The following is a 23,972-nucleotide window of genomic DNA, read 5'->3' on the forward strand; positions in this document are numbered from 1 at the left end:
CAATGCAAGGCCGACAGCAGCCATGCAACTTTTTTATTTCTATTAGTTTTAATAAAACTAGTGATTTGTTTAACCTGTTACTTTATTTAAAAAAAGGTTTAAATATATATTGTCTGAAGAGTATGATCTTTAACCTACAAATAGACGATTTAAAAACCAAAGACGAGGTTGAACAGGTTTATTCTTGTAAAAACCCAATAAAAAACAAAAAATCAGTGTCTCAGAAAATTTGAATATTAAATAAGACCTATTCGTTCCTTTGGCAGTGTGGGCAGTGTGCCAAGTGCTGCTGGAAAATGAAATCCACATATTACTGTACGCAAGTACTGTAAGAAAAAAAACTGACAAAAGTTATATAAGTACCAGTATATAATATTCTACTTTTCTGAGACACTGATTTTTGGATTTTCATTGGCTGTAAGCCGTAATAATCATCAACAATAAAAGAAATAAACGATAAAAAAATAGATCACTCTGTGTGTAATACATCTATATAATATATAAGTTTCTCATTTTGAACTGAATTACTGAAATAAATCTGAAAGAACTACTTTCTTTGGCTTCCACAGACATGGAGATTAAATACACTAACTCCTGTTCATGACATTTGCCATATCAATTTGTCCCTTGTGTTACAAAACCAAAGCTTAAGTCTCTAGAATGACTAACTGCAGCACAAGTTTTCCAAACGTGTAAATTAGAAACACCTACTCAGGAAGTTGGAGCGGTTGACTTTGGGCGTTGAGGGCTTCTTGGGCGCTGCCGGTTTGGGTTTAGGCTTGGCTGCAGGTTTGGAGGGAGTGGTCCTTGGCTGTACTGGAACTTGGACCACCTCCACCTCATTCATTTCTGGAGTCTCAGGACGTACAGGATCTCCTGAAAACAATAAATTAAGTGTATTAAAAAGAGTTTATCCTGCTTGTGTTGTAGTACCTATCTTTACTCTCTATGGAAAGCTTTTTACTACAGGGTTTGGACAATGAAACTGAAACACATTTTTTAGAGTTTTAGAGCACAATAATGTATTGTGGTGACGGACAGTTCTGGTGGAAACAGGAGCGTTGAGGTGCACATTGAATTCTGCCGTGATTTGATCAGCCGTGGTTTTATGTTTTTTGGATACAATCCGGGTTAGCACCCGAACATCCCTTTCAGACAGCTTCCTCTTACAGCGTCCACAGTTAATCCTGTTGGATGTGGTTGGTCCTTCTTGGTGGTATGCTGACGTTACCTTGGATACCGTGGCTCTTGATGCATCACAAAGTCTTGCTGTCTTGGTCACAGATGCTCCAGCAAGACGTGCACCAACAATTTGTCCTCTTTTGAACTCTGGTATGTCACCCATAATGTTTTAATGTGTGCTTTGCAATATTTAGAGCAGAACTGTGCTCTTACCCTGCTAATTGAACCTTCACACTCTTATTGCTCTTACTGGTGCAATAATGTGCAATTAATGAAGATTGGACACCAGGCTGCTCTAATTTAGCCATGAAACCTAAAATCCCACACTAAAATGATGACAGGTGTTTCAGTTTTATTGTGCAACCCCTGTATGTGCTACTAAGAAGATTTTAAAGTAATAGCTTTTTTGTAAATAATTGCTTACCCTTGTAGCAGAGGTTGTCTCTGCATCCTCCTCCGTAGCTCGGTGGGCACTGGGAACACGGGCGGCCGTGAGCGTAAGGAGCTTCTCCGATCCAGTTTCCCCTGGTGGGAATTCCAAACAGGTCAGCGGCAGTTTTAGAGAGATTATACAACCTGCAGTCTTTACTGGCTGCTTTAATATTGTTTACACATTATCACCAACCCTTAAAACTCTCTGGAAGATTCCATCCAAATTCCCAACAGCAATTAAATCATCGGGAAAGTCTGGAAATGATCAGTTCTTTCCAAAGACAAATGACTGGAACAGATACTGTGATTTTCCTACTGTCCTCAAAAGCTGGAGGCATGAGCCTTTTAGCTACAAATGGGTCAGAGAACTACTGAATACTACACATATAGTAACTCAGTTCAAAATGTGAAACTCTCTCTATATATATTATATATAAGCGTTTATTTCTTTTATTGTTGATGATTATGGCTTACAGCCATAATATTATATAAGACTAATTGGTACTTTTGGTGGGCAGTGTGGGCAGAGTGCCAAGTCCTGCTGGAAAATGAAATCCGCATTTCCATAAAAGTTATTTGCAAAGGGAAGCAAACAAGCTCTGTATGTTAATCTACACAGATTTCTCTCCTGAAAACCCAAGTTTGCTTGGGTGAGTAAAGCGCTTTTGTTTATTTATAGTTAGCTTAGATTTCCAGATTTCCACTAAGGCTGGGTGCAGCAGCATTAGCAGCAGCATTAGCATTAGCGGCTAAACAGTAAAAGTTTAGGGCTCTTACTTTGGCGAGTAGTTGCACACGAGGTAGATGGCATTCTCCCAGATCTCCCCCCACACGTTCATGCGGGAGCACGTGTGTACAGCACAGCCGACGCGACTGGTTGTTGCCCAAACCAACTGCAAAAGAGGAAGAACATCCATCATATATCAGGACTTCATGACATTACTCAGAAATTTACTAGAATTCTTTGTGGTTCAGATTTGTATTGGTAGGAAAATGTAATTCAAGCAATATGTGGAACTTTTTATTTCTACTTTTATTTCTACCTCGTTCCTCCTATTTCATTTCAGCTCATTTTCATTTCATTTCAAAACCCCTCTCCAGATAAATCTCTCCATCCAGATAGAGTGGATTCCGGATATACCAGATATACCATTCCGACTCCCTATTGGTTTATACTGTGATCCATCACCCCCCCCCCCACACACACACACACTCCAGCAAGAACATACAGACGTATGTAGCCTAGTATGAAGATGATCTGTGCAGAGACTCAAGAGAACTCCAGACAAACTCCAGTCCAACTAAACTTTAATATCTTTAATATATTTACATTTTACTAAATAAAATACATTCAATTACAATCAGCATATATGCAGCTGAAACACTAGGGAGCCTAGTACATCCCAAATATAATATTTTCAACCATAACATAGTCATTATGGCTTTTAGAAAAATGTGTTTTGGGGTGTTTTAGTGCACTATAGGACTCTATAGGCTTTTGTCCTTGGCTTTATTTTTTTCTCTTACATTACTTTTACTTTTATACTTTAAGTAGTTTTGAAACCAGAACTTTTTTGAACACTTTTACTTAAAGAGTAAAAAGCTTGAGTTGATACTTTTTTCAAATTCTACAGAAGTATTTTATACCTTTTCACACTTTGACCATGGTTAGCTGTTCCAGAACTTAATGTACACCAGGGGTGTCCAAACTACGGCCCGCGGGCCATTTGCGGCCCGTTTCCTTTTTTGGAGCGGCCCGCGAGGTATTTTAGAAATAGAATGAAAGTTGGCCCGCTGTTAAGCAGGTTTTTATAATGTGAGATTCAAAGTTTGGACGCTAGGTGTCAGAAACGGGCCAAGAAGTCTAAAAGCGGAGAGAGTGCGCATTTCTAGCGCAGAAAAACGGGGCAAAAGAGTCTAAAAGCGGAGAGAGTGCGCATTTCTACCGCAGAAAAACGGGCCAAAGAGTCTAAAAGCAGAGAGGGTGCGCATTTCTAGGGCCCGTGACTTCAAATATATTTCTCCTTCTGGCCCCCAACAAAAAAAGTTTGGACACCCTTGATGTACACTATCTCTTGTTCCCTCGCAGCAGGAAGTATCTGCTCCCCTGGCTGGACCAGTATGGTCCAGCATGGGCAGATTGATGGGCCCTCAGGGGCCAAGAGCAGAGACTGCCCCTTTCATTGGGAGCGGAAGGAGCAGCAGCTCAAGTGTGACCGGCATCAGTTTCCTGTGAACTTGTAGAGCGTCCTCCCTCTCCGTACAAACACAGCGACGCTCTCGAGAGGTCTGGACGAGAGTTTCGGGCCGAGTCTGGGGCCTAATCTGCTGAGGGTTCACCAAGTGCAGCGAGCGCTGCACGAGACATTACGATCTGAGCAGTAAATGAGTGGGAAGTGCTTACTCAGGGTTTCTCCTGTCCTACACGCAGTTAAACTGCACAGCAGGTCCGCATGCCGGCCCTCAGATCCGAGGTTTTCTCGTGTTCTCTGAGGAATGCATTTCCTGCGCTGGGGCCAGGAAGAGGCTACCGCAAATGTGGGCCAGGGGACAGTGGGTGCATCCAGAAACTTAGAGACCGCTCCCGTCCTTTGCTGCAAGAACGTGGAGGAATGAGCCGGAGGAATGCACGAAAATCTTTTGTCACATTTCAGGCTTCAAACATTAAGATATGAAATTGTCATTTTTTGTGAAGAATCAACAACAAGTGGAACACAATCGTGAAGTGGAACAAAATGTATTGGATATTTTTAAACTTAAACTTTTTAAAAATTAAAAATAAAAAAATGTTAATACTTAGCGCCACGGAGGCCAGATGCAAAAATTCACTTTTATTAGACATTAAGAAACTAACAAAGAACAAAACACTATGGAATAATATAACAAAAAAGTAACTAAAACAAAACACCAGAAAATAAACTAAAATACTGAAACAAACAAGCCAAAATAACAAATAAAGAAATAAACTACATAAAGTAAACCTTGAAAACTGAAGACAAAAAAACACAGCAGGTCTAAGGCTAAACAAAACATATAAACACAATCTAAACAGAGTAACAGCATAAGGTCAAACAAAAAGCGCGACAGATAACAAAGAAGCACATGGGGTATTTATACACAGGCAAACATAAGGGACACCTGTGGGAGCTAACAAGGGGGCGGGGTTACAAATGAGACAAGAGGTTACAACACTAACGGCTAAGGCGGGGCTGGGGCGAAGACAGAAGGATAACCAAAACAAATACCATGTGCTCAAAAAAGCACATGGCTAGGGACACAAGACAGGAAAACAGAGACAGACACAGGCTAAGGTGTGACAGCGATTACAGCTGCAAGTCTCTTGGGGTTTGTATCTATCAGTTTTGCACATCGAGAGACTGAAATTTTTACTCATTCTTCCTTACAAAACAGCTGGAGCTCAGTGAGGTTGGATGGAGAGCGTTGGTTTGTGAACAGCAGTTTTCAGCTCTTTCCACAGATTCTCCATTCAGGATTCAGGTCTGGACTTTGACTTGGCCATTCGAACACCTGGATACGTTTATTTCTAAACCGTTCCATTGTAGATTTTGCTTTATGTTTTGGGTCATTGTCTTGTTGGAAGATACAGTAAGTCTTTGTCCCAGTCTCAGGTCTTTTACAGACTCCAGCAGGTTTTTCTTCTTCCAGAATGCTCCTGTATTTGGCTCCATCCATCTTCCCATTAATTTTAACCATCTTCCCATAATCTGTCCCTGCTGAAGAAAAGCAGGCCCAAACCATGATGCTGCCACCACCATGTTTCACAGTGGGGATGTGGGGTGTGTTCAGGGTGATGAGCTGTGTTGCTTTTTTTTTGGCAAAACATAACGTTTTGCATTGTGGTCAAAAAACAAAGTTTGATTTTGGTTTCATCTGACCAGAGCACCTTATTCCACATGTTTGGTGTGTCTCTCAGGTGGCTTGTGGCTTTAACTTTAAACAATACTTTTTATGGATATCTTTGAGAAATGGCTTTCTTATTGCCACTCTTCCATAAATGCCAGATTTGTGCAGTGTACGACTGATTGTTGTCCTAAAGACAGAGTCTCCCACCTCAGCTGTAGATCTCTGCTGTTCATCCAGAGTGATCATGGGCCTCTTGGCTGCATCTCTGATCAGTCTTCTCCTTGTTTGAGCTGAAAGTTTAGAGGGACAACCGGGTCTTGGTAGATTTGCAGTGGTCTGATACTCCTTCCATTTCAATATGATTTCTTGCACAGTGCTCCTTGAGATGTTTAAAGCTTGGGAAATCTTTTTGTATCCAAATCCAGCTTTTAACTCCTCCACAACAGTATCTCGGTTCATGATGCTCTCTGCATAGCTTTAAACAGAACTCTAAGACTATCAGAGAGCAGGTGTGTTTATGTATACGGAGACTTCATTACACACGGGTGGATTCAATTTATCATCACCAGTCATTTTTCTTCGCTCTGATGCCGTCCAGCAGAAGATACAGGAGCATCCGAGCCTCCTCTACCAGTCTCTGCAACAGCTTCTTCCACCAGGCAGTCAGACTCCTCAACACACAGAGGCTTCACTACCAGACTCTGCAACAGCTTCATCCACCAGGCAGTCAGACTCCTCAACACACAGAGGCTTCACTACCAGACTCTGCAACAGCTTCTTCCACCAGGCAGGCATATCCATATGTTGTCTATTGCATGTTGTCCCATGTTGCACCATGGTTCCGGAGGAACGTAATTTCACTACACGTTGTACCTGTACTCAGATATAAAGACAATAAAAGCCTCTTGACTTGACTTTAGGTCAACATTGGATCATTCAGATCATCCTCACTGAACTTCTGAATAATATTGCATGCCCCACTTTTCATTTTTTTAATTCTAAAAAAAAAGTTTAAAATATGCAATACATTTCGTTCCGCTTCACGATTGTGTCCCACTTGTTGCTGATTCTTCAGAAACAAAAAATACAAGTTTAAGGGGGCTTTTGCGAAGCACTGTAATTGTTTTGATTAAAAATTGATGCTCAAAAAGAGAGCATTGCCAATTCATGCCAATAAAGCCATTTTGAATTGAAATTGAAAATTTAATTGAGAGAGAGAGAAAGAGAGAAAGAGAGAGAGAGAGAGAGAGAGTTGGTGAACGCTGGCGATGGGTTCTCTCAGACTTTACTCAGCAGCTGGGATGGGTTTGTGAAAACACGTACCCTTGGAAAGCAGGTCACCAGCATCTGGAAGCGGTTCTCAGACTGCAGGATTATTTTCTTATTTGACCTGGATTCCTTTGAAGACGCCAAGGAGTGGAGGGAACTGTGCCAAGCCACCACCACCACCACCACGCACTGATTCCCCTGCTCTTCTGCCCTCTCATTGGTCACTCTCTGGTGCTTCTGGCAGGGCGGTGGGTTTAGGGGGGGCTACAGTTCGGCCCTGTTATCCTCTCAGTGTCAGTTCTTTCCACAGAGATCAAGCTGGCTCTTAACCTCAGTGTTGGGACTCTGGGCCAGAGGCTCTGCTGAATCACGAGACGCGTCCAGATCCCTAACAGCTACTGCTTTTTCCTACTGATCCTGCTGTTCTGTTCTCTGTGACCTGTGACCTGTTTTTGTGATGCCATTTTGCTGTTTGAGCCAAAGAAGCTTCTTAAGTCTGGGTTCACACTGCACAATTTAAGGCCTGATTTTCTGCTGACTGTTTTTAGACGAGATCATGTACAGTACTATTAAAAAATTAAGACACACCTTAAAATGAAGTGCTTTTTAATCATTTTAAAATGTTCTGCACTGCAGATTAATACTAAAGTCAGAATATTATAGTAGCATCTCTTGTTTAGATGAGACAGTTTTGCACATCTTGGCTGCTGGATTTTCTCAGTCAGCTTTATGAGGTAGAGTCACCTGGATTTCAGGCTTTCAGTTAACAGCTGTGCTGCTGAACTCGTCAAGAGTTAATTACTTGAATTTCTTGCAGTGGTGTGCAGTGAGGCCCTTCTAACACTTCAGGGAAGGGGTGACAATAGAGGCAAGGAAATCATTACATAATATTTAATCAAGAAATATATATTGTAGTTATTGTAAACGATAAACATATTTTTATAAATGAACTAAAGCAAAAAACAGCAACTAATTCAAAGCATTTGTCTCTTATCTGACTGACAGCAGTTCTAACCAATCAATGGCTTCTGCCCCCGTGTGTCTGCGTGACTCTTCTCCTGATTTTGAGAAAGGTGTAGTAATGAGTCCATTAGCAAAGTCACAGGACAATCTAACCAATCAGATTCATGATTTTCACTCCGGGGGCGGGGCCAAGGCTGTCTAACCTGTTTTCAGTGCTGTGTTGAAGGGGCTACACATTGCTTAGTGTAAAACAGAGTGCCTGCTGGATTAGTTTAATAGTTAGTTAACTATCATGGAATTGCGACTGTAAATGAGACAAATATTGTGTCGTATTATATTAAAAACGCAAAACTAATTCACAATAATATGTGTCATATCGAATCACATATATCGAATCACTTATAAGGTACTACTACTCACATACAAAGCTCTACATAACACTGCTCCGGTTTACCTTTCTGAACTTTTAATCCCATACTGCCCATCCCGCTGCCTGCGCTCAGCGAGCTCTGGTTTACTCACTGTACCAAAATCTAGCCTGCGAACTCTATGTGATCGAGCTTTCTCCTCCGCTGCCCCACGATTGTGGAATCAGCTCCCCAGTAATATTCGTGCTGCAGACAGCCTAAACTCTTTTAAATCTTTACTTAAAACTCATCTTTTTAGGAAATCTTACTGCTGTTAATATATTATTACTTGCATACTTTATTTTATTTTTTATTTTATTGTCTGTTTTTTTTTTGTATAAATACTTGAACTGTTACGTGTAAGTGCTTGCATGCTTGTTTTTATTCACTATGCCTTTTGTCTATGGCTGTGTTGTTAAGCGCTTTGAGTTTTCAGGAAAGGCGCTATACAAATAAAATATTATTATTATTATTAATAATAATAGGCCATCTTGACTGGTGAGTTTTTGCGTGTACTTAATGTTTTGGCTGACCTGGCTTCTTGTAGGCGTACAAATGAGTGACATTTGTTGGCCGGCTGTACTGAAAATTAAGCATTGATTTTGTAGTTTGTAGCTGTATTTTTGGGCTGTTAATGTGCATGAAGCTCGAGACAGAGAATATGTAGTTCTAATATAAATCTAAGTGTAGGTCGGATGTTGGGTGGTGGATGTTGCAGAAGGGGTACCCACTTTATTAACTGCACACCACTGATTTCTTGTCTCTTAATAAAGTGTTTGAGAGCATCAGTTAAAGTAAAGTAGTGAAGAGGTAGAGTTACAGGTATACAGTGAATAGTGAATATTTGAGTAATGTTCTAATCCAGATTATGAAAAGCAAGAACTACTCAACTATGTAAAGAAAAAAATACTTTAAGAAATGAAGGTCAGTCGCTTTCTGAAACATTTCAAGGCCTTTAAAAAAAAGTAACTTCAAGCGCAGTCGCTAAGACCATCATAAACATTATGATGAAACTGGCACAAATCAGGAGCGCCCCAGGAAAGAAAGAGCAAGAGTTCATCAGAGTTACCAGCCTCAAAAAGCGCAAGTATTTTGGTTTGTTTAACACTTTTAAGTGACTATATGATTCCTTATGTGTTCCTTCATAGTCTGGATAAATTCAGTATTCATTTACAATGTAGAAAATAAATCAAGGAATGAGAGAGAATGGTGTGTTCACCAAACTTTTGGTCCCACTTTATAATAAGTGTCCCTGCGTACTATGTAGTTACACGGTAACAATCCGTGTAACAACAGTGTAACTACTGATGAAGTACACATTGTTACAGATTAACTACAGAGGTACAGGTTATGTAATTACACATGTGTATTAAGGTTAATTTTGACTTGTGTAAGTACACACGTGTACCAGGGTGAGTGTACTTACACATGTGTAACAATGTGTGTGTACTCAATCAGCCCTAATTACATACTAGACAAAAGCTGTTAGATAAGTTTATACTCAACTTATCACACACACACACACACTATTACACATCTTTAAGTACACACACATTGTTACACATGTGTAAGTACACTTCCTCTATTACATATGTAAGTACACTCACCCTGGTACACATGTGTACTTACACAAGTCAAAATGAAACTTAATACGCATGTGTAATTACATAGCCTGTACCTCTGTAGTTAAACTGTAACAATGTGTACTTCATTAGTAGTTACACTGTAGTTACATGGATTGTTAGCGTGTAACTACATAGTACTTAGGGACACTTATTATAAAGTGGGACCAAACTTTTGACTGCTTACTCCCAATTAATATATTTTGCTGCAGTTTCTGATGCCCTGCCTTTATGTCTGTTAGCTAGCATGGATAGGAAGTTGAGAAACAAGCATAACATACAACACAATCATATTATTTATCTATTTATCATCTATAAAAGGAAGAGAAATGAAAGTAACGTAAAATAAGCTTTACTGCAGAACAGTTCTGATCATGGAATACCTTAGAAATGGAGGTTAACCCAAAATAAAAAATCTATTAATGACGAACACCACTGCTTTCAGCATAACAATTGTTAAAAACTGTTCAGAAAACTGTGTATATAGTGAATAATCAAGTGTGGCACCTTCCTCTGACAGAGCCAGACTCATTTTCTTGGTATCCTATTTTTTCGCTCTTTCTAATGAACAGCAGTGGTCAGGGCTGCAGTGCACATGTTGTTTTTAGAAAGGCCTGGAATACCTGTCTCCACATGCGTACAGAACACATATGAAGCTTATTAAGAGGACTGTGGGGAGAGCCCCAGACTGGCGAAGGCTATGCTCAAGTTACACCACTGAATATCTGCATTTATTTGCCGCAATACAGCTCTGGAGAAAAAATAAAGAAATAATTAAGTTTCTGAATCAGTTTCTCTAATTGTGCTATTTATAGGTTTATGTTTGAGTAAAATGAACATTGCTGTTTTGTTCTATAAACTACAAACAACATTTCTCCCAAATTCCAAATAAAAATATTGTCTTTTAGAGCATTTATTTGTAAAAAATGAGAAATAGATGCAGTGCTTTCAGACCTCAAATAACGCAAAGAAAACAAGTTCATATTCATAAAGTTTTAACAGTTCAGAAATAATCAATATTTGGTGGAATAACTCTGGTTGGTTTTTAATCACAGTTTTCATGCATCTTGGCATCATGTTCTCCTCCACCAGTCTTACACACTGCTTTTGGATAACATTATGCTGCTTTACTCCTGGTGCAAAAATTCAAGCAGTTCAGTTTGGTGGTTTGATGGCTTGTGATCATCCATCTTCCTCTTGATTATATTCCAGAGGATTTCAATTTGGTAAAGTCAAAGAAACTCATAATTTTAAGTGCTCTCTTATTTTTTTCCAGAGCTGAATGACAGTACCATTTCTCTTTTTTTTTGTTTTGGGCTAATCTGAAATAAACCAACCATCATGCCACTTTAAAAACCTGGTGCGCCATTTCCTTTAAGAGCAAGGTGCTCTCTAAGTTTGCTGGATTGCTATTTTAATGGCGCAGCTACCTGGGCACATCTAATTGCTTCTCAGCAGAGGAAACTGACTTGAACAGCAATTTTATTTTATTTATTATTCTGTTTATTATTGATATGAAAGTTGGGTTTGTGCACAGCTGCTTGTTCATGAGTTTGTAACAACCGAGGATATATGCACAGTGCAGCTGTGTTGCCATGATAGCAATGAACATCTGGCTCCTAAAGTCTTTCAGGGTTGTATTCAGTCAGTGGAGCACCTGTGTTTCTGTTGCCAAGATAGCAATACACCAGAAATTTACCTGAACACACTTCATTTCCAAGACCACCACGCCCATCAGCATATATATATTCACAAGCATTGTGGCTATCTAAACTACAAAAAAAGCGAAAAATGGTGACAATAGACTGTTGGCGGGGTGTAAGATAGCAATAAGCATCACAATACGCCTTATGCAATATTTTAAGCAATATGTGGTCAGAAAGCTCAGATGTGAACATAATAAAAAGTGGAATAAGGCTGGTCTCATGCTCTTATCTTCCTTACCTGGGTGTAGTGGGTGCACATGGGTCCAGAGCAGCGTTCAGGGCACCAGGGGTTGCACTCGTGAGGGTAAGGGTAGGTGTAGTCCTTCACCTCATCGTACCAGGCCTGGACGTGGTAGGCAGGGGAACGGTACCTATCAGAGTGGATATAGAATTAGAAAAGTTAGTTGCTGGTGTGTGTTTTGTTCTATAAACTGTAAAGAGCAGACTACAGTCTGATATACTTTCCTCCGAAGAGTTAGCGTTTAGAGTGGTTAGTGGCTAATGCTGCTCCAGCAGTGCTAGCCAGGGTTAGCAGCAGACTACACTCCGATAATACTCACTTCTAAACAGCGAAAGAGCTAGCGCTTAGCTAGCTAATGCTAATACTGCTCCAGCTTTGGTGCTGGAGAACTAAACTGAAACTCCTGTATAACTCTGTGCTTTACTTGTCCTTAATACCTGACTGGTAAAATTCATACATAAGGCCCACTGACAATTTTGGGGAAAATTAAAGGATTTTAATTATGCCTTAAGCCCTATCAAGATGAGATTAGTTTCTCAGGGGTCCTGGGGTAATTTTCTCTTATTTACGGGGGGTCCTTCTTTAATTTTATTCACGTCTGGAACGACCATGTATGCGTTTTTCTCAGACGTCCTCTGAGAAAATTACAGGCTGAATTATCTACTAATTATCTACAATTTTAGTCTCCTTGTGTTTCATAAAATAGCTATTTGTCCACTGCCGTATTTCCATGGAGATCACCGTAAAAACAACAGCGAGTGAAAATGGAGGAGCTACTGAATGTGATGTCATGTGACAGAGAAAGCCTAAAAACTCACTGGTCCTCTGTTTTTTCAAGTTTTAGCACTGACTAGAAGTGTGAAATATTATTCACAGACGCCCCCTGAGAAACTAATCCCATCCGGACAGGGTTTTACACTGCAAAAAATACGGCATATGGAAGCCTTTAGGCTATGTGTTAGCCCTAATGTTATTTCAACAATGTGACCCCTCTGAAACTCTTTCAACTGCTGGAATTGCTTTGGAACTGCTGGAACTCTTCTCCAAGGCTTTATATTTAACACAACAGTACAGCTCTGGACAAAAATAAGAGACCACTTAAAAATGACGAGTTTCTTTGATTTTACCAAACTGAAAACCACTGGAATATAATCAAGAGGAAGATGGATGATCACAAACCATCAAATCAAACTGAACTGCTTAAAATTTTGCACCAGGAGTGGTGGCATAAAGTTATCCAAAATCAGTGTGTAAGACTGGTGGAGGAGAACATGATGCCAAGATGCATCAAAAAAACTGTGATTAAAACCAGGGATATTCCACCAAATATTGATTTCTGAACTCTTAAAACTTTATGAATATAAACTTGTTTTCTTTGCATTATTTAAGGTCTGACAATACTTTTATTTGGAATTTGGGAGAAATGTTGTCTGTAGTTTATAGAATAAAACAACAATGTTTATTCTACTCAAACATAAACCTATACATAGCAAAATCAGAGAAACTGATTCAGAAACTGAAGTGGTCTCTTAATTTTTCCCAGAGCTGTATAAATCAAAATTATATAGCCCGCACAACATGATGACCTTATAAAGTCAGTAAGTCAGTTACAGTTATGAGCCCCTAGTTCCTAATATCACATGCACCACCAAGCAACAGTAACAGTCCTATCAGTTAATTCCGTCTGTGTGCAACTATTATTTTAAGATGAGTATAACTACATTACTAGAGCAGTGTTCAGCACTCATCTGAAGAGCAGCCTGCTGACGCACCACACAGACGCACTATCTATCCTCATTCCCTATTATCCTCCAGTGTAAATATCCCCCATCCCCCCGACCAATCAGCTTCAGCGGCTGACTATAAACATTGCTTTATACGGCACTGAGAAGTCTTAGGAAGGAGAGGATGGAAAAGTGCTGCTGACATCAGAACAGACAGAAAGGTTATGAGCACAGAAGAAGCCCTGGAACAGCACCTAAGCTTACCAGTAAGCTGGTAAAAAAAAAAAAAAAAAAAAATATATATATATATATATATATATATATGATGAGTTTCTTTGATTTTACCAAATAAAAACTGAACTGCTTGAATTTTTACACCAGGATTGTAAAGCATAAAGGTATCCAAAAGCAGTGTGTAAGACTGGTGGAGGAGAACATGATGCCAAGATGCACGAAAACTGTGATTAAAAACCAGGGTTATTCCCCCAATATTGACTCTTAAAACTTGAAAACTTTATGAATATGAACTTGTTTTCTTTGCATTATTTAAGATCTGAAAGCTCTGCATCTTTTTTTTTTAAATGCTGAAAATGACAATATATTTATTATGAATTTGGGAGAAATGTTGTCTGTAGTTTATAGAATAAAACAACAATGTTCATTTTACTCAAACATAAACCTATAAATAGTGAAGATAAACATATGGACTATGATTAAATAATATATATTTTACATTCTTTCTCAGATAGAGACAGTTTTGCACATCTTAGCTGGATTTTCTCAGTCAGTTTTATGAGGTAGAGTCACCTGGAATTCAGACTTTCAGTTAACAGCTGTGCTGCTGAACTCGTCAAGAGTTAATTACTTGAATTACTTGAGTGTCTCTTACCTCTTAAGACCGTGTATTCTCATATGGGGACATCACATTTCTGTTTCTCTGCACCTTGATACTTAATGTTTTAAAAAGTTGACCCTTTGAGCTCATATAGAGACTCTGCCCATAACAATTAGTGGTCACATGAGAACATTACACACTCAATTGATTGGAAACATGATGGTGTGAATCCCAGTCAAGAGTTTCTACAGCCAGTGCAGACAGAAACATGGGCCAGGTAATAATTCTTAACCAATTTTAAGTTTGAAACTAGTTTATTTCCTTACTGTAGAAACCATAAATTAGTTTTCCTTCTGATCCCAAATGGTTCTAAAAGTCCCGTCAACCAATCTCTGTAGTTTCGGTGATCAGGCTTTCTCCAGGCATGCTCCCTGACTATGGAATTCTCTCCCAACTGAAGTTAAGATGTCTCCCACTCTTCTCATATATTTAGATCTAATCTTAAAACTCATCTTTTCTCTCTTGCTTACAGTGCCCTCCATAATTATTGGCACCCCTGGTTAAGATGTGTTCTTTAGCTTCTCATAAATTGAGTTTTGTTCAAAATAATATAGGACCACGATGGAAAAAAAGAGTAAAATACAACCTTTAACTCAAGTGAATTTATTCAGTAGGAAAAAAATCCCACATTAAGGAATAATTATTTAACATCAAATCATGTGTGCCACAATTGTCATGTGTGCCCCTGATGTTAATACTTTGTACAACCCCCTTTTGCCAACAAAACAGCACCTAATCTTCTCCTGTAATGTTTCACAAGATGGGAGAATACAGAAAGAGGGATCTTTGACCATTCCTCTTTGCACATTCTCTCTAAATCATCCAACGACCTGGGTCCTCTCCTCTGCACTCTCCTCTTCAGCTCACCCCACAGGTTTTCAATGGGGTTGAGGTCTGGGGACTGAGATGGCCATGGGAGGAGCTTGATTCTGTGTGCAGTGAACCATTTCTGTGTAGATTTGGCCACATGTTTAGGGTCATTATCTTGCTGAAAGACCCAGTGACGACCCATCTTCAGCTTTCGGGCAGAAGCCACCAGATTTTGTTTTAAAATGTCCTGGTATTTTAGAGCATTCATGATGCCATGCACCCTAACAAGGTTCCCAGGGCCTTTAGAAGAGAAACAGGCCCACAGCATCACTGATCCCCCGCCGTATTTCACAGTGGGCATGAGGTGCTTTTCTGCATACTCAGCTCTTGTGTTACGCCAGACCCACTTAGAGCATTTGTTGCCAAAAAGCTTGTTTCATCTTTGTTTCATCTGACCAAAGCACACGGTCCCAGTTGAAGTCCCAGTACCGCTTAGCAAACTCCAAACGTTTGCGTTTATGATTGTGAGTGAGAAATGGTTTCTTCCGTGCATGCCTCCCAAACAGCTTGTTGGCATGTAGATAGCGCCTGATGGTTGTTTTGGAGACTTTGTGACCCCAAGAAGCTACCATTTGTTGCAATTCTGTAACAGTGAGCTTTGGAGAACTTTTTATTTCTCTTATCATCCTCCTCACTGTGCGTGGTGGCAAAATAAACTTGCGTCCTCGTCCAGGCTTGTTTACCACTGTTCCAGTTGTTTTAAACTTCTTACTAATTCCTCTGACAGTAGATATGGACAGGTGTAGGCGAGTAGTGATTTTCTTGTAGCCATTGCCTGACTTGTGAAGGTCAACACACATCTGCCTCACTTGACTGGTATGTTCCTTTGTCTTTCCCATGTTGAAGATAAATGGCCTCTGTGTCACGTCATATTTATACCCCAGGGAAACAGGAAGTTGTGAATTACTAATTAAATGTTCCTACATACTCTGATCAACTTCGTAAACTACTGTAGAAGTGACAGAAATACTTTTATTAAATTTATTTCCTAAGAATTGTTAGGGGTGCCAATAATTGTGGAACAGGTGATTTTATGAAGAATAATTATTTCTTAGTCAGGGATTTTATTTCCCCCTTAAAATTTACTTGAGTTAAAGGTTGGACTTTACTTTTTTTCCCATCGTGGTCCTATATTATTTTGAACAAAACTCAATTTATGAGAAGCTAAAGAACACATCTTAACCAGGGGTGCCAATAATTATGGAGGGCACTGTATGTTCTTTCTTCTGCTTGATGTTCTAATGTTCTGATTCACATAACATAGTACTGTTGAGTTGGAGCTCCACTGTAAATGTTGTATTTGTATTGTCTGTGTTTTGAATATCTGTATCTCCTTTGTAATAATGATTGTAATCTTTTTAACCCTTGTGTGGTGTTCGGGTCTGTGGGACCCGTTTTCATTTTTACATTCCCCCCCCCCCCCACACACACACATTTAAATTACATACAGTATGTTTGGCCAAGGGCTAATAAACATTGCTTCATTTGTAAATATGAAACTAACAACAAAAAAAAAATTCTACTCATATCTTGAGTTTAATTCATTTTCTTTTACATTTTATTAAAAAACTAATAAAAAATAGAGTAGCACTTTTTAAAAGAAATGTAACATAAGAAAGGTAAAGGGCAAATATTAACCATGTAAGCTGTTTATATTGCTTGCAATTTAGGTGAAGCAAGCATGTGTAAAGCATTTTAATGTAAAATTGCTTAATTTTGCTGAATTAAATACAAGTAACAAAGTAAACGAGTAACAAAAATATGAACACCACACAAGGGATAAATAATTGGGTTATAGAAAAGCGCTATATAAAAATAAAGCATTATTACTATTATTATTATTATTATTATTATTATTATATATATATATATATATATATATATATATTATTTAAAAATAAATTGTTGTCCCCATACGAGGACATGTTTTTGCAAAAATTACTTTATGTACACAAAGTTCAGTTTTTATACTTCCAACTTTTATAGGCCCTACTAATCCCAAGTAGCTAGGAGCAATTAAAAATGCACACCAAGCAAAAGTGTGGGTCTTAGGGGGTTAATTAATGTTAGTTTGAGAGCATCGGTTGTAAAGCTGTAGGGAAGAGGTAGAGTTACAGGTATACAGTGAATAGCTCTATTTGAGTAATGTTCGAATCCAGATTATGAGAAGCAACAACTACTCAACTAAGTAAATAAAAAAATAAAAGACTTTAAACATTTTAAGAACTTATAGTTGAAAGTTTACTCAAGTGCACTCACTGCAAAGACCTTAAAAAACGTTATGATGGAACTGGCACTCATCAGGACTGGCCCAGGAAAGGAAGACCAAGAGTTTCCTTTGTTTTACAGGATAAGTACCAAGTTCATTATGATATTTTGGTTTGTTTAACACTTTACTTTAAGTTACTACATGATTCCTTATGTGTTTACTATGTAGAAAAAAACTTTAAATGAGTGAGTGTATACGATTTTTGACTGTCGAAAATGCAGTATACTATTGTTACATTAAGAAAAAGAAGGAAAATGTCTCTTAACGATGTGTGTAAAGCAGGTGACTCCCTGCCCCACATGTTCAGGAGACGTTTTCTTTTTATAAAAATCACCAGTGAAAGTCATATTGCTGTTCTTCCTCAGAGAACAGATGTAGGGATGTAAGTTGGGCCGGGTGTAAGCCAGAGTAAACACAGGGAAACTCAAGGCCTTTGTGCTTCATACCTCCAACACGTCTCCTAATATTACAGGAAATGTGTCTTCAGCGTTATGTGCTGATCCGCGGAATTAAGATACACTTTATAAAAACAGAACCGCAGCTCTCCCTCTGCACTTCATTATTCCTCATTCTGGAGGCCTGAGCTGAGTGTGTGTGTGTGTGTGTGTGTGTGTTTCTTTTAAGCCCCTTGTGAGGACTAAATGTTCTTTTGATGACAGAAAAGCACGACAATCTGACCAGTATTGTAGTTTTTTAACCAAACCCTAAAGGAGAAAAGGCTGGAAGTGAGACTATATAAAAAATACTCATAACAAAAAATTCTATTGCAGTATTTACAGTATGAACTAAAAATACACTATTTTATGTTCTTTCTGCTCAACTTTAACAATTAACTAATATACTGTACATCCAGTCTTGCAGTTCAGGCCTGCAACACGTTCCAAATAGAGGTGCATTAAAAAAAATGAATATCATAGAAAAGTTACTTTATTTCAGTAATTCAGTTAAAAAAGTGAATGTATATAGATGTATCACACACAGAGTGATCTATTTTAAGCGTTTAGTTATTTTATCATTGATGATTATGAAGCTTACAGCCAATAAAAAAATTACAAAAAAATCAGTGTCTCAGAAAATTAGAATATTATAATTTTAAGACCAATTGGTACTTGTGACAGTGTGGGCAGTGTGCCAAGTCCTGCTGGAAAATGAAATCCTCATGCATCTCCGTAAAAGTTGTCAGTAGCAGAGGGAAGCATGAAGTGCTGTAAGATTTTGTGGGAAACAAAACTGCACTGACTTTAGACTTGATAATAAAACGCAGTGGATGCATGGTGCAGCTTGATTTAGTCTTTGCTATCATAACGACGGGAAAAGTAGACCTTGCATGACTGGAAAGACACAAAATGCATGAACTAATTCTCTTAATGAATCATTCAATGTGTCATTTTCCATTCCCTTTTAGAGCCAGGTGTGCTCTCTGATTTTGGCGGATTGCTATTTTAACAGCGCAGCTACCTTGAAGTGTTTAAAGCATGGAGAACAAACACCAGCAGATGACATGTCTCTCCAAACCATCACTGATCATCAGTAAATTTTACATTTCATTTGTAAATCAAGGGAGGAATCAGAGTCTGGAGGAAGAGTGGAGAGACACACAGTCCAAACTGCTTGAGGTCTAGTGTGAAGTTTCCACCAATCAGTGATGGTTTGGATAAAGAGACATGCCATCTGCTGGTGTTTGTTCACCATGCTTTAAACACTTCCAGGTAGCTGCGCTGTTAAAATAGCAATCCGCCAAAATCAGAGAGCACACCTGGCTCTTAAAGGGAATGGAAAATGACATATTGAATTATTCATTAAGAGAATTAGTGCATGCAAGGTGTACTTTTCCCGTCGTTATGATAGCAAAGACACACTGACACGCCCTAAATCAAGCTGCATGGTTGATGACTCGCCTGCAGATCACTTAAATAGGGCCATAAGTGTTCATTTTATTTTAATTTTCAATACTGTCCCAAACCTTTTCTGATTTGAAGAGAAGCTGTATTACCTTGATACAGCACTGCACAAATACAGTAATGCCAAAATGCGACTATGTGCGTTTACATACCTGCCCCAGTGCACTGCCAGGTTCTGTCCAATAGACATTAGCAGGTCCTGCGGCCCGTGTTCCCACTGACACTGCTCAGCCCAGTGTGTAGCAGAACGCTCCAGTTCATCATCCCAAACCTGCACAGACAATCAAACAAATATTAACATTTAGCAACGTTTTAAAAGGTTCCAGGAATGTTCGTTTGAAGCTTTACAGAAATAATGTTCCAGAAAGGTTCTGAAAACTTGTGACGTAATAACGGTTTGCATCACGTTATTAAAACGTTTCTCACATAATGGAAAACATTTAAATAAAAGAATTAAGATCATCCGGAAAACATGACAAATTGAATGTTCTAAGGATGTTAACTTTAACATTCAGAAAACGCTCTACTAACTAAAAAAGCTGGGAATGCTCTAAGTGTTGCTGAATGCAATCAAACCCTCACAGCAATGCTGCAAAATCTAGTAGAAAGCCTTTTATCCTGGACAGTAGAGACAGTTACTCCAACAAAAGCAGGATAAACTCTTTTTAATGCCTAAATGCTTAAATCTGTCCCAAAACCTTTGTTCAAATAGTCCATATAGAAACAGTTGCTCCAACAAAAAAAGGATAAACCTAATTTTGGGAGAAACAAAGAAATGAATGATGTATAGTTACATACATGTCCCAATACTATTATCCTATAGTCCATTCACAGGGATGTATAGTATAGTAACAAAGTAGAAGTACTTCACTACTATTCTTAAGTACTTATCTATTCAATATTTTCAATGTGTTTAATACTTTTACTCTGATACATTGTTTATGTGCCGCATCATTAATTGTTACAATTATAAAAATTTACTTTGCTACTGTACTTAAGTACTAAAATACTGTATCTGTATCTCCTGGAGTATTATTTTTAGTTCTAATTACACTTTTTCTTCACTACATATTTTCAATGTGTTTAATACTTTTACTCTAATACATTGTTTATGTGCCGCATCGTTAATTGTTACAATTATAAAAATTTACTTCACTACTGTATTTAAGTACTAAAATGCTGTATCTGTATCTACTGGAGTATTATTTTTACTACACTACTGTACTTAAGTACTAAAAGGCTGTCTCTGTATCTACTGGAGTATTATTTTTACTCCTAATTCCACTTTTTCTCCATTACATATTTTGAATGTGTTTAATACTTTCTCTCTGACACATTGTTTATGTGCCGCATCGTTACTTATTATAATTATAAAAATGTTAGGAAACTTGATTAACTTAATGATAAGAAGCTTCATCAAACCTGTTGAAGCTGATTTGAGGATCATTGTTACAATAAATGTTACGATAAACTACTTTCTGTGATACTTAAGTACTAAAACAATGTTGCGATTTTTTACTGAAGAGTGGAGCTCTACACAAGTCACTTTTTTGATAGAGCCCTTGCACTTTTAATCAAGTCTGAGTCTCTAGTACTTTATACATTGCTGTCCATACAATAGAAACTCCAACAGTTACTCCAACAAAAAAGAGAATACATTATTTTTAATACACTTAATTTTGGAAGAAACAAAGAAATGAATGATGAATAAGCAGGTGTCTCAATACTTTTGTCCATACAGTGTAAGAAAGGGGAAATTCAGACTGTGCCAGGTGTGGTGGGCACAGAGAAGCCGGCGGGTGGCTATAAGGAACACAGTGTTGCATGTGGTGCGGTGGTTGGAGTGAGGGGGTGAGGGTGGGGGGAGATGAGCAGGGGAGAGAGCTTTTTTAGGAAATGTGGTTGGGTTGGGTCGGGTCGGGTCGGTCCAGCAGGTCCAGGTTGGGCACGGTCTCTCTCAGGGCCGGTTCTGTGCCAGATGCCAGGGAATAAAGCAGCGGTTTCAGTACACTGAGCACGGGCTGGAGCCGGCCAACACCTCAACACTGGACACTGCACAGAATAGGGCTTATAGAGAGTGTGTGTGTGTGTGTGTGTGTGTGTGTGTGTGCTGGAAATTTACTGGGAGTCCTGAGGGGGTAGAGCGGGTACTGGTTGGCGGTGTGGGTGTATGAATGGAGGAGGAGGAGGTGGAGGATTTGCAGTGGACCGGTGCCAGGCTCTGATGTCTGTACGGGTGCAGTCAGTGTGTCTTTATTCATGGGCCTTGTTCCAATCTCAATTACACTGTATGGACAAAAGTATTGGGACACCAGCTCAATCATTCATCAGTTATTTGTTAATAAGATACTATCTTGCTTTTGTTGAACTTTGAACTACAAATGATATTAAAAGATTTTGGTAACAGTTTACAATACAATACAAGTAACATTAAATAACAGCACTTACAAAAGTAATAAACATGGTTAAATATTTTCCAATAGACAATATTGATACCTGGTACTTGGAACCAGCTACTATTTTAGATACACAGGAATAAAAAAGCTTATCAAAAACCTTGTAGAGAGCTGATTGGCCAGAGATAGTGGTCATTTGATTTGATGCAAAAAGCCATGAATCGAGAAGCTGGAACACAATTCCTTTAGAACTCTCCACTGTTACTGGTACCATCACTTTAAGTATGGTAGTAGTGACAATGAGAAGTGCTGAGTAGAGTAGTGCTGAGTAGAGTAATGCTGAGTAATGCAGGGTAGTGCTCAATAGTGTTGAGTAAAGTAGTGTTGAGTAGTGTTAAGCAGAGCAGTGTTGAACAGAGTAGAGCTGAGTAGAGTAGTGTTGAATAGATTTAAGCAGTGTAGAGCAGATTCCAGCAGTGTTGAGTAGTACTGGGTAGAGTATTGCTCAGCGGTGTTGAGTAGAGTAGTGTTGAGTAGAGTAATGCTGAGTAATGCAGAGTAGTGCTCAATAGTGTTGAGTAGAGTAGCGTTGAGTAGTGTTGAGCAGAGTAGTGTTGAGAAGATTAGTGCTGAGTAGTGTTGTGGTGAGTAAATTAGCGCTAAGTAGAGTAGTGTTGAATAGAGTGGTGTTGAGAAGAGTAGTGCTGAGTAGTGCTGAGTAGTGTTGAAGTGAGTAGTGCTTAGTAGTGATTAGTAGAGTATTGTTGAGTAGAGTCATGCTGAATAGTGTTGAGCAAAGCAGTAATGAGTAGAGTAATGTTGAGTAGATCAGTGCTAAGTAGAGTATTATTGAATAGAGTAGTGCAGAGTAGAGTAGTGTTGAATAGAGTAGTGCTGAGTAGAGTAGTGTTGAATAGAGTAGTGCTGAGTAGTGTTAAGCAGAGCAGTGATGAGTAGAGTAATGTTGAGTAGATTAGCGCTAAGCAGAGTAGTGTTGAATAGAGTAGTGCTGGGTAGAGTAGTGTTGAATAAAGTTGAGAAGAGTTTAGAATTGAGCAGTGTTGAGTAGATTTTAGCAATGTTAAGCAGTGTAAAGCAGTGTTGAGTAGTGTTAAGCAGTGTTGAGTCGTGTTGAGGTATCATGCAATAGAAATGCAGGATTAATGAGGTCAGAATGTTGGACGATTACCACCCAACTCATCCAGAGTGTTCCCTCTTGAACCACGGCTGCTGCCTGTAGTACTAAAGGTTTTGTGCTGTAGTAAACTGCAGTGTTCAGTCCTTCAACACAGTCTATCTTCTGACTTAAGACCCAGCTATAGTGAAGAATTAACTGCACTGACCTTCTCTCTGTCTTTAACCAACCCTACGCTCTTCAGTCTTCTTCTTAAAGCTTTATAGCGTACTTTAAATACAGCAGTGTAGTAACCCTGTCAGTAGAGTTTACTCTAAATCTGATGGACGGGGTCGATCCTCCCCTCAGAGCCGTTCACATGCAAAGTTCTGGATCCAAACCCGGCACTGGAACATGTTTTGAAACCCCGGAGAGTTGTGTTTACTCCATCGCTGTTTATAAACGTTGGAAGCAGAAGCCGTGTATGTTATGACGGGGGTCTCTGGGCTCTCGGGGGGACTCCGCTGGCTTCAATGATATAAATGTTTGCATGTGATAATGTAATCATTAGTGTGAGATTTTAAAGGAATGGTGAGGCGAAAGTCAAGCTTAATCCTCTTAAACCAAATATGACCCAAAATACACCCCAAAATACGGCCCATCAGCCAAGACATACATTTCACCAAATCACGCAACCGCTTTGAGTGGCAGATTTCTCATCACAAGCTTCGTCAACTTTAACTTTATGCAGAAACTGTAGAAATACACATGGAACAACAAATATCTCTTGTCTGACTGACTGTCCAAATATTATCTGGTCCTTGTAGAGAAGTATTACCAATAGAACAGACCTCTCTGGAGCAGATAATCGCAATAAATCTATCAGAATTAAGCTTATTCCAATACCAGGTATGGTGTGGGAGGGTATAAAGTCTCTAGTATTAAGCTGTGGACCAATGAAGGAACTGTGTTCTCCAGAATGATGGAGCTCCAAGCAGCAATACTTTTGGACAGGATGAGCTTTGAACGCTAGGTGTCAGGAACGGGGCAAAGAGTCTAAAAGCGGAGAGGGTGCGCATTTCTAGTGCAGAAAATGGGACCAAAGAGTCTAAAAGCG

The 23,972-nt window shown here is 39.0% G+C and overlaps 1 protein-coding gene across 1 annotated transcript in view; it reads right to left on the reverse strand.

Annotated features, from left to right (window-relative positions):
- The window catches only part of crispld2 (cysteine-rich secretory protein LCCL domain containing 2), a 53,030-nt gene that overhangs the window by 17,345 nt on the left and 11,713 nt on the right, over positions 1–23,972 (reverse strand). Inside the window, exons 3-7 of the mRNA XM_049465421.1 lie at positions 19,498–19,616; positions 11,684–11,816; positions 2,392–2,507; positions 1,607–1,707; positions 712–876 (exon numbers count right to left, since the gene is read on the reverse strand). Coding sequence (XP_049321378.1) covers positions 712–876; positions 1,607–1,707; positions 2,392–2,507; positions 11,684–11,816; positions 19,498–19,616 — 634 coding nt within the window. The remainder of the gene's footprint in view (positions 1–711; positions 877–1,606; positions 1,708–2,391; positions 2,508–11,683; positions 11,817–19,497; positions 19,617–23,972) is intronic.

Source organism: Astyanax mexicanus, chromosome 16 (genome assembly GCF_023375975.1).
Source record: "Astyanax mexicanus isolate ESR-SI-001 chromosome 16, AstMex3_surface, whole genome shotgun sequence".
NCBI classification, from domain to species: domain Eukaryota; kingdom Metazoa; phylum Chordata; class Actinopteri; order Characiformes; family Acestrorhamphidae; genus Astyanax; species Astyanax mexicanus.